Raw genomic sequence first — 16,187 nt, 5'->3', positions numbered from 1 at the left:
ATTGAGAAGAAAGTTCTTTTTTTTTTAAATTATAAAAGAATCTGTTTATTCATTTTTCCTTTCACTAATATTTGAGCCTAACAAAGTTGTCTCTTTTTGAAAAAAGAGAATTTTCACCAGCCTTCTCATTACATTGGCGCCGAATAACAGGCCGGGGTGCACTAATTGAATCGTTTCTCCTTATCACGCAGTCATTAGCGCGCGTTTTTGTGAATGGCGGTCTGAAGGTCTGAAATAGAAGTACTCACATGGAATGGCCATGGTGGAGTCGTTCGGGTCGGGGCTGTATTCCTCTCTCGGGAAATAGTCGATATTGAAGCACTGCATCTCGCGCTCCCCGGCTGCAAAAACAAACACGTTACGTTTAATTGCCTTGGCCCAATCATCTCCATTTATCTCTGCAGGCGAAAATGAGACCAAATGATCGCTTTTTGCATCGAGACTTAGTTCTTTCTTTCTGATAAATATACGAACCTTCGCTTTCAAAATTACTGCTCGTTAATCGCATCAGAATCTAGAGCATTCATTTGTCAACCTTTTAATGCAATAAAAAGCGATGCAACGGATTTGTCTTTGTAAGGTTGGATCTAAATGTTAGAAATAATCGCGAATTCTGGCATTTAAGTGGAACTCCAGCATTAAAATTAAATTTGAATTGGGTCAGAAATAAATGTTTGCATTTGCACTGAATATTAATTGAGCTATCATCGGAATACAAATGAAGAAGCGTGCAAATTCATACTTTTAGCATTCACCTGAATAAACAAGATAATTTTGTGAAATAAATATAAGTGGTTTGAGTAAATTTTTTAAATCGATAAATTTAATATATAATAAAAGAGAATTTCAATATTTCTCTGATGTAGCTTCCGGCAGATTATTTTGGCATTATATTATTTCATTTCAATTCCCCTCACATGTGACTGCTGATGTGTTGATGAAAACTTAAATCCGTGTAAATATTTTATATATCCAAATTAATAATAATCTGATATGGGAAAAAAACAATTAAAGCGCGCGTCAGTCGAGATCATAATTAAAAAACATTTTATTCATAAATAAAGCTGTATTTGAAATCTATGAATTTGGCGAGCAGATAATATCTTCAGCTCAAATATTCAGGAGAGGGAAAATATTTATGAATATGTTTCAATATTCGATTTCATAATTGTGACAAGAGATTTCCAAGAATTTCTAGATTGAAATGCCTCTTGATATGAGCGTTTTGAATTGATCCTCTGCCTTTGATTGAAGTTTGCCAAATCGACGACAGTAACTTTTAGGGCAATATTGAATTGTAAGGCGAGTTTTTACTTCATTATTATCTCTCCAAATTTGATTCATGCTGCTTTTCAATGTGATGAAATTTGGGATGTAAGAACAAATATTTAATAACTTTTTTAGGTTGTTCAGCATTTTGACCTTTAATGTACCAAAAGCATTTTTCAAACATGAATCTTTGGTGACGGCGAAACCACTTTCGTGTTGTGACAACAAAAGCTGCTAAATCAGTTTTTTTGATGGAAACTAGAATTTTTAATTTGAACTTGGTGACTCTTTTCAGAATTCAACATACAAACAAAATCCCAAAAGAACGAAAAATAATTATCCACATCACTTCAGAAAAAAGCAAAAAAACGTGTTGATTTTTGTCTGAAAAGTCCAAATTTAGAACTCGCCGACCGGCTCTGAAATTGCTTTGATTTGACTAATTAAAGGTGGGCGTTTGCGATATTTATTCCTGCGTTCGTGCACGTAGGCCGTGGCGTAAATCCAAGCAAATAAATCCTCCAGCCTTTCGTCGGCTTTTCAGCAAGAGGCAGGCAGATTTAGAGCAGATTTGCGCTGACATGGCGCGTCAACTTCACCCGGGCCAGAAAGAGGCGCGGCGGCGTCCATCACCGAGTCAGTGGCTCGGAACGGCGGCACAATAACCGCAACTGGAATCATGAACAAGCTGCTTTCGCACCCGAATTCCGTATTTATCTCTCCCTGCTCGGATTCGCAAACACACGCACCATTCCATTCGTCGCGCATTAATACACACGAATGCTCTGCACAGTTTCCCATTTGCCAGAGTTGTGCCCTCGCTCTCGGCTTGTGTTGTCTATTAATTATGGCTGCGAGATCGTGTTTGAATTAATTAAGTGGCGGCGAGGCCGCTAGAGCCGAATGCAAATTTCGCACCCTCTATGCGTGATAATTCATATGTAATTTATCAACACCACTTTATCAGCAGGCAAAAGGCCTCCTCGGCTGACATTCGCGCTCGAATGCACGCGAAATGACTTTCTCATGAGCGCAGAGACCTAATTAGAATTTCAATGAGCCCTATTAGTATAGTTTGGGTCTTATTCTCTCGACCGAGATCTCTTTTTAAACCATCATTTAGGGTTCAAAACTTCAAACACCCCTAAACGTTTATGAAAGAAAAAAAAAAGACTTTTAATTTATTTAGTTTCTGGTGAAAGTCTTTTTGATTTTTTTTTTTTTAATAATCGCTTCAAAGCCATTCAGCATGATTCCTGAGACTAAAATCGATTTTCACTGCACACAAATCTGTTGCGTAAAATTCTTTATTTTTTGTAATTTTTCAAACACAACTGTGCCTAAAACGTCGCTTTTTTTATAGGAATTTTGTTTACCAGCCAAAAAAATCATATTTACTTCGTTTTTAAGTATTTTATCCCCACACAAATTAATGATCCACTATTCTTTCAGCTGCAATTTAATAAATTTAGAATAATCAACAGGGATAAAAATCCTCAATTAATGCGGAGACTGGTCATATTTATTAAGTGTTTGTACAAAAAATAAAAAATTGTATCAGAGTTAAATGAAAAAAAAAGATTCTGATCGTCTAATTAATTTTGCGTACCATAAAATTATCATCGCGCGGCTCTTTAATTCAACATTATTTGACGACTTTGACTTTAAGTAAAACTGACAATTAAATCAAAGAAGTAAAATAATTTAGTTTTAAAACAAGATAATACAAACATAAAATTTAACAATCATTTTATTTACGATTTAATTTTAATTTAATTATGCATTATTATAATGTTGTTTTAAAATTATTATTATTATTAATTTTATTTTTTATTCATTTTTTTTATATTTTTTTGTTAATATGACAAACATTATTTAATGTGTCAACTGCGGAGAGAATTACAATATTTTTATCACATATGACAAAAATAAATATGTATTTGTAATATTACAGATGTTAGGGAAAGATGCATTCTGAATTAACGTTTAATTAATATTTCTTAAACTTTTCCTGTGATAAAATGATATAATCAATAACTATTATTATTATAAAATGCATAAGAGAAATCTATTTTAATAATCATAATAAATTAAGGTATTGTTAATTATTCAAATTTATAATACAGAATACAGTATTATTGACCAAATCATCAAATTAGAAAGAATTAGAAGAATTATAGTAAATTTTCCTGAATTAAAACCTTGAAGTAAAAATAATTCATGGGGACAAAAACAGCTGAATTTGACAAGACCGATATTGCAGAAATGTAGAGTTGAGAATTAAGTTTGTCATGTGTGTCTCATTGAGGGTGCGGTCGGGTGATGTTTCTCTCTGGGCGGCTCTTGTTCATCAAAGTTCACGTCGCTATAAGCAGTCGATGCGGATGGGAAAGCGCAGCTCGCGGCGCAAAAGAAGCAACTTTGCCCGCACCGTTTTGATCCAGCGGAGAATATCGCCGTGGGTGTTGATCTTGGAGAATTTCTCTTTGTCTTTGTTCATCGCATTGTACGGGGGCTTCGGAAATAAGAGAGACTGATGCACGCCGGGCGAGTTAAGTACGGCGGAGATGAATTCCAGTGGCGCCGCGTTTTGCGCCACCTGGCATTGTTTGCTCACCAATTATGACCAGCCTTTTGTTTCCGCCTCATTGAACTGGAGAGGGCCTACTTTATATGAGCGCCGCATCATCAGATATATATCCGAAGGTGATTATGGAATTTTAACTGCCTCTCAACACGTCAGCGTTTAACTTTCCCTTTCAAGTGCGGGCACTGAATTGCTCATTAATCAAGACTGGAGAGCGCTGATTATTGTTTCAAAACAATGGGTCATAATTGAAACAAAAATATATACCTATTTCAATTAAATTGACATTTTTAAAAGAAATCTAAAATCGATAGTGGAGTTCATTTGGAATTGCAAATTTTAACTAACATTTTGAACAAATAAAATCAATATAGCAAATGCTATTAAAATGAGCGTTTGCCAAATAATCTATAACATTTTACCAAATAGTTATAAAATTAAGTTGTTTAAATTAAGTTTGGTTAAATTAACGTCTGTTACAGTTCTTTAGACCTGCAAAATATAGCCATCGCTATAAAATTGAGCGTTCGCGAAATAATCATTAGCATTTTTCCGAGTAGTCCTAGGTTTAAATTAAGTTTTTTGAAATTATCGTCTATTGCAAATCCTTAGACCTGCAAAATATAGCCATCGCTATAAAATTGAGCGTTCGCCAAATAATCATTAGGAATTGTCCGAGTAGTCCTAGGTCTAAATTAAGTTTTCTGAAATTATCGTCTATTGCAAATCTTTAGACCTGCAAAATATAGCCATCGCTATAAAATTGAGCGTTTGCGAAATAATCATTAGCATTTTTCCGAGTAGTCCTAGGTTTAAATTAAGTTTGGTGAAATTATCGTCTATTGCAAATCTTAAGACCTGCAAAATATAGCCATCGCTATAAAATTGAGCGTTTGCGAAATAATCATTAGCATTTTTCCGAGTAGTCCTAGGTTTAAATTAAGTTTGGTGAAATTATCGTCTATTGCAAATCTTAAGACCTGCAAAATATAGCCATCGCTATAAAATTGAGCGTTCGCCAAATAATCATTAGGAATTGTCCGAGTAGTCCTAGGTCTAAATTAAGTTTTCTGAAATTATCGTCTATTGCAAATCTTTAGACCTGCAAAATATAGCCATCGCTATAAAATTGAGCGTTTGCGAAATAATCATTAGCATTTTTCCGAGTAGTCCTAGGTTTAAATTAAGTTTGGTGAAATTATCGTCTATTGCAAATCTTAAGACCTGCAAAATATAGCCATCGCTATAAAATTGAGCGTTTGCGAAATAATCATTAGCATTTTTCCGAGTAGTCCTAGGTTTAAATTAAGTTTGGTGAAATTATCGTCTATTGCAAATCTTAAGACCTGCAAAATATAGCCATCGCTATAAAATTGAGCGTTCGCCAAATAATCATTAGGAATTGTCCGAGTAGTCCTAGGTCTAAATTAAGTTTTCTGAAATTATCGTCTATTGCAAATCTTTAGACCTGCAAAATATAGCCATCGCTATAAAATTGAGCGTTTGCGAAATAATCATTAGCATTTTTCCGAGTAGTCCTAGGTTTAAATTAAGTTTGGTGAAATTATCGTCTATTGCAAATCTTAAGACCTGCAAAATATAGCCATCGCTATAAAATTGAGCGTTCGCCAAATAATCATTAGGAATTGTCCGAGTAGTCCTAGGTCTAAATTAAGTTTTCTGAAATTATCGTCTATTGCAAATCTTTAGACCTGCAAAATATAGCCATCGCTATAAAATTGAGCGTTTGCGAAATAATCATTAGCATTTTTCCGAGTAGTCCTAGGTTTAAATTAAGTTTGGTGAAATTATCGTCTATTGCAAATCTTAAGACCTGCAAAATATAGCCATCGCTATAAAATTGAGCGTTTGCGAAATAATCATTAGCATTTTTCCGAGTAGTCCTAGGTTTAAATTAAGTTTGGTGAAATTATCGTCTATTGCAAATCTTAAGACCTGCAAAATATAGCCATCGCTATAAAATTGAGCGTTCGCCAAATAATCATTAGGAATTGTCCGAGTAGTCCTAGGTCTAAATTAAGTTTTCTGAAATTATCGTCTATTGCAAATCTTTAGACCTGCAAAATATAGCCATCGCTATAAAATTGAGCGTTTGCGAAATAATCATTAGCATTTTTCCGAGTAGTCCTAGGTTTAAATTAAGTTTGGTGAAATTATCGTCTATTGCAAATCTTAAGACCTGCAAAATATAGCCATCGCTATAAAATTGAGCGTTTGCGAAATAATCATTAGCATTTTTCCGAGTAGTCCTAGGTTTAAATTAAGTTTGGTGAAATTATCGTCTATTGCAAATCTTAAGACCTGCAAAATATAGCCATCGCTATAAAATTGAGCGTTCGCCAAATAATCATTAGGAATTGTCCGAGTAGTCCTAGGTCTAAATTAAGTTTTCTGAAATTATCGTCTATTGCAAATCTTTAGACCTGCAAAATATAGCCATCGCTATAAAATTGAGCGTTTGCGAAATAATCATTAGCATTTTTCCGAGTAGTCCTAGGTTTAAATTAAGTTTGGTGAAATTATCGTCTATTGCAAATCTTAAGACCTGCAAAATATAGCCATCGCTATAAAATTGAGCGTTCGCCAAATAATCATTAGGAATTGTCCGAGTAGTCCTAGGTCTAAATTAAGTTTTCTGAAATTATCGTCTATTGCAAATCTTTAGACCTGCAAAATATAGCCATCGCTTTAAAATTGAGCGTTTGCGAAATAATCATTAGCATTTTTCCGAGTAGTCCTAGGTTTAAATTAAGTTTGGTGAAATTATCGTCTATTGCAAATCTTAAGACCTGCAAAATATAGCCATCGCTATAAAATTGAGCGTTTGCGAAGTAATCATTAGCATTTTTCCGAGTAGTCCTAGGTTTAAATTAAGTTTTCTGAAATTATCGTCTATTGCAAATCTTAAGACCTGCAAAATATAGCCATCGCTATAAAATTGAGCGTTTGCGAAATAATCATTAGCATTTTTCCGAGTAGTCCTAGGTCTAAATTAAGTTTGTTGAAATTATCGTCTATTGCAAATCTTAAGACCTGCAAAATATAGCCATCGCTATAAAATTGAGCGTTTGCGAAGTAATCATTAGCATTTTTCCGAGTAGTCCTAGGTTTAAATTAAGTTTTGTGAAATTATCGTCTATTGCAAATCTTAAGACCTGCAAAATATAGCCATCGCTATAAAATTGAGCGTTTGCGAAATAATCATTAGCATTTTTCCGAGTAGTCCTAGGTTTAAATTAAGTTTGGTGAAATTATCGTCTATTGCAAATCTTAAGACCTGCAAAATATAGCCATCGCTATAAAATTGAGTGTTTGCGAAATAATCATTTGCATTTTTCCGAGTAGTCCTAGGTTTAAATTAAGAGTTCTGAAATTATCGTCTATTGCAAATCTTTAGACCTGCAAAATATAGCCATCGCTATAAAATTGAGCGTTTGCGAAATAATCATTAGCATTTTTCCGAGTAGTCCTAGGTTTAAATTAAGTTTGGTGAAATTTACATCTGTTGTAGATCTTTTGACCTGCTAAATAATTCATTTACTTTTACGGAGTCGTCGCAGGTTTTAATCAATTTCTTTATTAATATAAATAAATAGATTAAAAATTACTTTTTGATCTAAATTGTGCTCTTTGATTTTCATATGGAGTAGCTTATCATCGTTTTTGACTTAAAATGACACTTTGAAAGAATAAAGAAGTTTTTTTCTCTGAACGCCTCAGGACTACTCGTTGCTCTTCGATGGTTTCCCTCTTACAAGACAGATCGAAAGGCAAATCTCAATAGGCGTTCGTGTTTTCCCTCGTGTGCTGACGAGGTAGGTGAGTGTCACTCTGACCTTTCGCTGCTCTTCTCTCTCTCGCTCTTCGTTCAACTATTTCGCAGGCTCCGTCCCCGTCTTCCTGTCTGTTAAAAGCATTGCCTGCCGGCCTATCAGCCTCGTCTCCCGCCGCAAAGTGTATGTGTGTATCTCGGGCGGCAAAGACGCGGCCATCTATTTCTTTTTACAGCCTCGCAAAAAGCAGCACTTTGCGTTAAAATGGAGAAAGTTGAGAGTTTTCATGAATATGTTAGTGCAAAAATGTTGCCGCCTGCGCCTCCAGTAAAATGGAATTTTCGGCACGTTTTTGCTTTACTGCTGATTTGGAAGAAAAATATTTATAATCCGGTTTTCGTATTTACTATGCAAGAAGCGTGAATAAATAATCAAATTAAAGTGTTATTTTTTACGCAACACTGGAGTAATTTAATAAATCAACATGATTTGATTCCATTTGAAAATTTAACCAAAATAATGATTCTTGTTATTTTATGAGGATGGTCTAAAACTAACTGTTAAGTTCAATATTAAAATTATCCTCGAAACCCACGTTATATTGATTTTCCAACGGTGTAATTTTGACAACTATTTTTCTGCCCTTTGGTAATGGTTGACCTTAACCACGGCTCTGGAATATTGGATCTTCCACGATTTTATTTTATTGATTTCAAAGTTTTAAGCTCGGAAATATTAAAATCCCATTTATTTTATTTTATTCAACTGCCGGCTGAGAATTTAAATATGGACGAGAATTTGTTTTCCCTCTAAAATATTAGTATTAAAGTTAAATTATTTTTCATTGTTGCAAGAATATAAAAATTTTAGGCTGACGTTAATAAAACCATGACAAAGAGAAAAGCGCCTACATGAAATTGGAATTGCTTTTGTAGGTATAAAGACATCCCAAAAAAGAACATATCATTTACAACATCAAAAACCCACTCTATTTAATAATAATAATTTCTACCATAATGAGTAAAAAAAGGAAAGAGAAATTCTACTGTAGCACTTTCGGGAACCCGAATTGCCAAAGTTGTGTAGCATAAGAGCCGTAGATCAAAACGAGCGCCATTTGCGGAGGGAAATATAAAGCAAGTCTGGTCAGAATAAAAGGAAATGATTGAGGAAGGATAACGTGCGCGTCTGAGAGAGATCATAAAATAAAAGTGCTGGCTGCTCTCTTAACAGCTCTTTCTTTCCTCTTCGCGTTTCAATGGGGCTGTCAGGTGCAACGTTCGCTCTCTCGCAAGAAACACTCGCGTCCGTGAGTGCATTTTCTCATCTCTCATTTACTCTCCGTTATCGCCTGCACAGCAATGGCGTTTAGTGCCTGCGAGATTGCACGGTTATGCAGCACGGACGGTGCAGGTGTTCAGCCGGTTGCATAAGCAGAATATTCTCTCTCTCTCTTTTTGATATGCAAAGTGAAACCGCGCCGTTTGAAAATGTATTCCTACGTCTGGCGTAGACTTACTTGTTTTCGACGTGGTGCTTTTGAGTTGGGAATAAATTTGTATTCGAGCATCTGCTTGCACAGTTTTTGCTCTTATGTAATACTGTATTTATTTTGCTTTGCGTTCTTGGAGTTAAATTAATAAATGTATTCATCGTGAAAAGTATAGAAGCAAGAAAATATGTGTAAAGATTTCACCTTTTTTTTTCGGAGTAAAAGTCTGAAATATAATATTTTAGCAGCATACATTTCCCATTCGGCATTCATTGCTCAATAATGGAAATACTGACTTTAAAATTTGCTGGTGAAGGTTTTTAAATAATTGGTTGTTATTTTCTTACATAGGGCTTTGCATTATAAAGGGAATAAATCCATAATAAAATAGAAATCAGATAAGGAACATAAAATTATAGAAATATTTGATAAAAATGTACTTGACAATCAAAATTTAAATCTCAAGGAAAAATTTGAACAACGAATTTCGTCTCTATTTTCAACGAGGTTCACCCCGTTTTCAATTTTTCTTAAACTTCACCTCCTATATTCACTATTATGCTACATCGAATTAAAAATTTGTCTTTTTTTTATTGCTGAACTTATACCTTCAGTATGAATACAATTTCAGGGCACGTGAAGGTTTAATCAAAAGAGTTCAATTATCTCATTTCTCTTGCATATTTTTTAATATTAATAATTTTTGACACTTTTATAGTTTCCAAAAATAAGCTTAGCGATAAAGGTACAGGCTATAGGCTATAGTAGATAAATCTTATAAAAAATAAAAAAACATTTGGTTTTAAATATTAAATAAAACTTTTATCCTACAAATTTGTTATTAATATTTCATATTATTAATTGTTTCCAAAATTTTATTTTTTTTTATATTGTTTATAGTCAAGATTTTTTTTGCAGTCATGTAATTATGATTATCTATCAATTACATAAGACACGTGTAAATTATATAGTTTATCTTCAGCACAGTAAATTATCAAATTGTTGTATATAAGCAACCTTAAATGATCTCGTTAAATGGGTTTAAGTCTCTATTGTACTATAAACTAAAATTAATTATAACAATTTTATTGCAATAGGTTGATTCATTTATATTTCATATAAAATCGTCTCTTTTCTGGGTCGCTCTGCATTGCTCAATAAGGAAGACGTGCAACTCTCATGGTGATGTGATCGACATTTTATTTGTCGTAAAAAAGGTGTCGCGCAAATGAATCCTAACAGCGTCGACGCGCCTCGAGAGAAAAGTGCTCGCCGAGAAAATCTAATATTTGTAACTGCGAGTCGCAGCTCTCTCTTGAGAGGCAAAAAAGGCGAGAGAGAGAAAAGCGTCAGGAGCCTAGACGCGGCTTCCGCTGCCAGACTTTCAATCAACTAAAAATTACTGAGACAGCCTCCATCCGCCGTTATCTCCAGCAGAGGAAGTGATTTCAAGAATCATTTCCTCGGCGAACAATTTTCCGAGCGCCACGCACCGTCGTGTTTGTGATCCAGTGGCTGGCAAAAGCAAAAAGTGCACGAATCTTGTGCGTGAAGTGACTGCTGAAAAACCATCAGAAGCGTTTTGCAAGGACGGCGGAGATTTCTGTACCGACACCATACGGAAATTGTGATTTGTAAAGAAAAAATTGTCATAATAGGCAAAATGCAAAAAAAAAGTGCAGAAATAATTTTTAATTATCAATCTGTTGGAACAGTCCTTATTTTTAATTAAATAGTAAAACTAAAACTGTAGAAAACTGTTTATTTAACTGTCTAGTTCTAAATTTAAAAAGAAGGTATTTGGAAAAAAAATTCTCTTTTTATATTAAAATAAAAATTGACATTATTAGTCTGATAAATTGTAAAATGCAACAAGCCACAATTGTCCAGCATAATTATTGGAGAAAAATTAAAATATATCCAAAGATCAGTTTAAAATTTAAACCTCTTATTTAAAATTAAACGATTTCATCATGTTTTCCTAAATTTTTTATTTCTGTTATAAAAAAACTGTTTTTATATATATTTTTTTTTTTACTTCAAACCTGCTTCAAACCATATTTTGATAAACGATTAAAAAACTATAAAGATGGGATGCCAATTTTGTGTCATAATCTCGCACACGTTTTTGCCTCTATATCTTGCCTTACAATAATATTTTCACGCTGAATAACCGGTTCTCGCTTGATAAATAGGCCTGCCTTGGCTCCGTGGCGTCCATAAATCATGACGCCCGGAATGAGGACCCACGCGGGCCAGCACCCTATCCGTTGTGGCAACTATCGGCCTTCTCATTCGGTCAGCAGCGAGACGTGTGTGTTTCGCCCCTCGGTGAGCAATATCGTGCTTTCGGGTCAACGTCTTTATGAATAATAGTGCCAGTAGATAAATGACCTTTGCAGTTTCAATGCTCTCATTGTTAATTTTTTTTAACATGGACACTTTTATTAAAGTATATTTAGTTTTCTTTTGTATTTGATTAGATTGGACAAAAATTTAGAGCAGCATTAATTTTCATATGACAAAATTTTTTAAAGACATTGTGAAGTTTCCTCAATAAGAAAAAAAATCATTTGCTACATATTCTTAAATGAATTCTTTTAACTATACTGCGTTTTTTGTTCATCAATTCCGTTTTAATTGTCAGATTTTTCTACAGTTTTAACTGTATTTGTTTTTATTATTGTTAACAAGAAAAAAAAACAATGAAAATTTATTATTGCAGGTTTTAACTATAATTTTGTAAATTTATTTTTTAAATATTAAATATAATTATTAAAATTTTAATTTAATTATTTAATTCAATAAATAATTTTACGTATTGGAGTGAGTGTCATGTTTAAAAATATTTCTTTAATAATTAATTTTTATTAATGTTCTAGATTCACATGTTATATCAATGTTACATTATTTTTGCAAATAATGCGTTGTGGGTGTTAACAAGTAATTTTGTGAAATCTGAATTATACATAATTAAAAATTATTCATAAAAATAAATACTCTTACAAATTTCCACGCATTACGAAACGTCAAATGTTCATTTATTGAACATTAATTAAAATAAAAATATATTGCATTTACATTGAAAATTTACTCTTTTGAGCAAAACCTGCGAAACAAATCTTATTCATCTTATTGTTGTTCACATGTTTAAATTAAAACATAACAAGTAAGATTAAAAATCAAACAAAAACAATTTGACAAATGTAACCATTAGGGTTGTGAAACTTAGACGCTTTTTTTGTATGAAATAGTCGACTTTTTTTAGACACTTTTTTCATAGAAAAAGACTGTTTTTAGACGGTTTTTATCCAATTTAGACGGTTTTAGACTGTTTTTCCAAGGTTAAAAATTTGGCTTGTAAGAAGAAGTCGCCGAGGGTGGATCTAGGGGTGAGGGGGTAAAAACACTGTTCGCCAAAACTAGCTAGAAATGCTCAGAATGGCCTGACCGAGATTTGTAGATGGTCGCCAGAAACCATGAAATTTTTTTTCAAGAGAATGCGCGGTAAACGAAAATCTGTTCACTTTTGAATATTTTGTGCACCAGGAGACGAAATGGTGAGTTTTAGACACTTTTAGACTGTTTTAGTCGATTTTTAGACGCTTTTAGATGGTTTTGGGCGTTTTAGACGGTTTTAGACGATTTTAAGTGGGTGTCAATCGTCTTGAAATTTCATGATTCGTGCACATTTGATGAATTCAGGCCAAACCAAAGCCCAGAAAAAAATAGTCGATCGTCTAAGTTTCACAACCCTATAACCATAGAAGCGATGTACAAAAAAAGGTTTTGCAAAAACTTGAGCGATAGAAAACCCCACAAACCAAATTATGGCATATTTTTCGACTCAGTGCTATTTTGCAAATACACCGTCCTTGCTGTCCAGTCAGTTACATGAGCCGGGGGCATCAACACATGAATATGCAAGGCAAACCCACGCATTTATAACGGGGGGCGCAGGAAAAGGAAATGTATCACACACAACGCACGGTTTGACAGAAAGCGATTTCCAGCCGCCGGGGGAAAAAGATGCATTCACATGATGTATCGGCCTGTATAGGTTGTGACGTTACAACTTCACGCACATATATAAATTTATTCGCGAGCACACAAAAGCTGCATACATTTATTTATTTATTGTGCCAGTTTGGAGGAGGATGCTGGGGAGCGGATCATCGAATGCCGCAGATTCCTCCGCCTTTCCCTTGTGCTCGCATTCTCGGGCGGAACGGCCCCGTCTCTCTCCTTTTCTTATACAAAGAAAGCCGATGTGTGTTATTTGCATACGGAGGACGTCTGCGCTGATATGTGTTCGGTTCTTGATTTTCAATTTCGCTTCAAAGACCTGCAGCTCGTCTAGTTTGTTGCAAGTAACGGTGCAGAGCACGCAAAAGCAATCTAATCTCGTCGCGATGCACTGCGAAATTAATTTTGCACAAGGGTGCTAATTGCTTTTCGCCATCAGAAGCGCGTAATTATTTTCTCGCTCCGAGTGCTCACTCGAAAGGAGAAACGATTTTCCACGATCGCCCTGGATATTCGCAAAGCTTGGATTTGTTTCACTAAACAGGATCATAAATTCACCCTTCTAAATGCAATCGGTTGTAATTGCAAACGGTTTGAGAGTGAAATTATATATTGCCTCTCTAAAAGTAAGTCATGTGTGAATTTTACAGCAAAAAATGGAATAAAAATCATCGCCATAATATTGTTGTTTATTTGATAAATTATTATAGCCATTATGCAATGGAAAGAAAATATTTATTGTACGTTGGAAGGGAAATATTTAATTTTTAGATCAAAAGGCATCACTTCTATTATATGAGTTTCCTAAAAGATAGAAGAAGCACATCCGCCAGCTTGACTAAATAATTAAAAAAAAATTCACAATGTTAATAAAGATTTTACATTTTTTTTTAATCTGTGACTTATTTAACTGAATTTTTTTTTCATTATTAAATTTTCTAATTAATCCATATGCTTGATTTTCACTCTATTTCCGTTAAAATTAATCAAAATCAACTCGAAATAATATGTTTCTGGAATGAAATTACTTTTTTTCCCGCATCAGAAAATGTAGGTGTTCAGAATACAAATATTACAGATTGGAGATTATCCAGCTTTTCCATGCGAACATTCAGTTTTTGTTAAAAAACTGGTACATTCGGTTTGATTCGAAATGTTGACTGTTAACTTTGGTTGGGCGTAAATCCACACACGATTTGCAAACAGTCAAATTAAAAAACGGCACGTCCGCCTACGAGAACTAATCAGAATTTCCTTGGAAATATTCCATGAGGCATTTTCGTTTAAAAGCAAGATATCGTATGTATAATTAATTATGGAATGCAAACACGTTTCTCAGACGAAGTGCGCCTGGAATTTCTGATGTGATTTTCTCCATTGGGGCGCACTTTTGCAACTTCTGTTTCTCATCGTCTCGCGTTTCATTCAAGCTCTTCAGGTGCGCGCCTTAATTAAGCTTCTGCAGAAACAATAAACGTGGGTTGCTGCAAATTAAAGGGCTCATCATTCATCCAAGTTCAACTCGAAAGTTGCAGATTCGCAAATGAAAAGTCAAAAAGTTTGCCTTGTGAGAGAATATAAGTTGCTATAGCCAACTCTTGAGCAAATGACAAATCAGAAGAAACTGCAAAGTCGAGTTAAGATTTCAAGTTTTCAAAATATTCTGTCCAGGAAAATGTATTTTGTTGTTAAATTTATTAAATTTTAAATATTAGATAATCATAGACATAGCTAAACCAATAAACATAGTAAATGGAAAAGTGAAGGTTGGAATAAAAATTACAATTATGCCAGAAAACTAAAATAATTAAACTTAATTGTGATCTTGTTCGGTTATTTATAATAATGGCGGATTGCGAATTGCCATGAAATCATCGGAATATAGTGCAAGTTACACAGCAATATGAGTGACGTAGAAAAGAAGTGTGAAATTGGATAATTATGTTTTTAATGTGAATGAAGTATTTATTAAACACCGTAGGTGTTCAACATTAAGATTTACAATAATGATACATTTTCTTCTTCTAAGCTCTTTCGAGAAGTTGCGGCTTCTCGCAAGCTCATTTTCTTCATCGAACAAATTTTTATATATGATATATTGTGTACATTGATCTCCGCAAAATTTACAAGCACAGTCAGTTTTCGCATCAATTATGTTTTTAATGTAATTTCGTAAATTTTGGCAGTACTTACTTTTTAAACTAAAAACCATAATATAATATGAGAAACAAGAAGTATAGTTTTAATTGGAAAAAGGAAATGATTTAAAATGTGAAAAAAAAGTATTATTCTAATATCAACAAGCTGAAATGATTGTAATTATTCTTGGACTGTATTTCAATAAAATGCAATAGAATTGCCAAAAAAAAAAGATTATTTTGTTGGTTGAGCAAGTCAATTGTGCCGTAATGGGTTTTCCTTGTGCACGGTCACGCAAACCCGTTTCTTCCGGGTAAACAATGCAAATATGCAATAATAAATAAAGGTCCCGAGAGAGAGACACGGAGTCACTTCAGATGAATATTAAGGCCAGTGGGGGTGGCTGCGCGCTGGGAAAACCATTCTTCCTTTTGTCTCTGCATTGCTCGCGTACGTGGATGAACTGGAAATACTCGAGTCGCTTTGTAATCTCCGCTGCGGTCTTCGTGGGTTTTTATTTTGTGCGAAAACGACCCGCGACAATTGCAAAAACGACCGCCTTTGCGTGCAAGCAGTGCGGCCTTTTTTGTGTTTCGCAGCAAGAGAGAATAATAAATAAATGCAAATGCTCTGCTTTTTAACTCCGTTCGCTCCGCAAAGACTAAAAAGTAGAGGGCAAAGTTTTCCTTTAAAATTTCCTCGAATAGAAAACATATTATTTGCAATTCATTCCACGTTTAATAACATTAAATTTGAAAAATCTTAATACTTTAATATAATTTTTTTACAATAGATTTTTCACAATTGGTTGTCTGACTTGTTCGGAGAAGTAAAATGAATTGAAATGTTGCCTTAGATGGAGAATAAATTTATAAAGATG

The 16,187-nt window shown here is 34.0% G+C and overlaps 2 protein-coding genes across 3 annotated transcripts in view; one reads left to right on the top strand and one right to left on the bottom strand.

Annotated features, from left to right (window-relative positions):
• The window catches only part of LOC132194536 (nucleolar and coiled-body phosphoprotein 1), a 123,561-nt gene that overhangs the window by 2,237 nt on the left and 105,137 nt on the right, over positions 1-16,187 (top strand). The gene's annotated exons all lie outside the window — the stretch shown is intronic.
• Positions 1-16,187, bottom strand: part of LOC132194538 (uncharacterized) — a 100,644-nt gene that overhangs the window by 8,708 nt on the left and 75,749 nt on the right. The window contains exon 6 of one of the 2 annotated variants that reach the window (XM_059615858.1): positions 249-341. The exons of the other annotated variant lie outside the window; for it this stretch is intronic. Coding sequence (XP_059471841.1) covers positions 249-341 — 93 coding nt within the window. The remainder of the gene's footprint in view (positions 1-248; positions 342-16,187) is intronic. 2 annotated transcript variants of the gene reach the window in all.

This window comes from Neocloeon triangulifer, unplaced genomic scaffold (assembly GCF_031216515.1).
Source record: "Neocloeon triangulifer isolate White Clay Creek 2 clone unplaced genomic scaffold, ASM3121651v1 ptg000008l, whole genome shotgun sequence".
Taxonomy (NCBI): domain Eukaryota; kingdom Metazoa; phylum Arthropoda; class Insecta; order Ephemeroptera; family Baetidae; genus Neocloeon; species Neocloeon triangulifer.
Note: the sequence above shows the minus strand (reverse complement) of the source record. Positions and strands in the feature narration are given on the sequence as shown.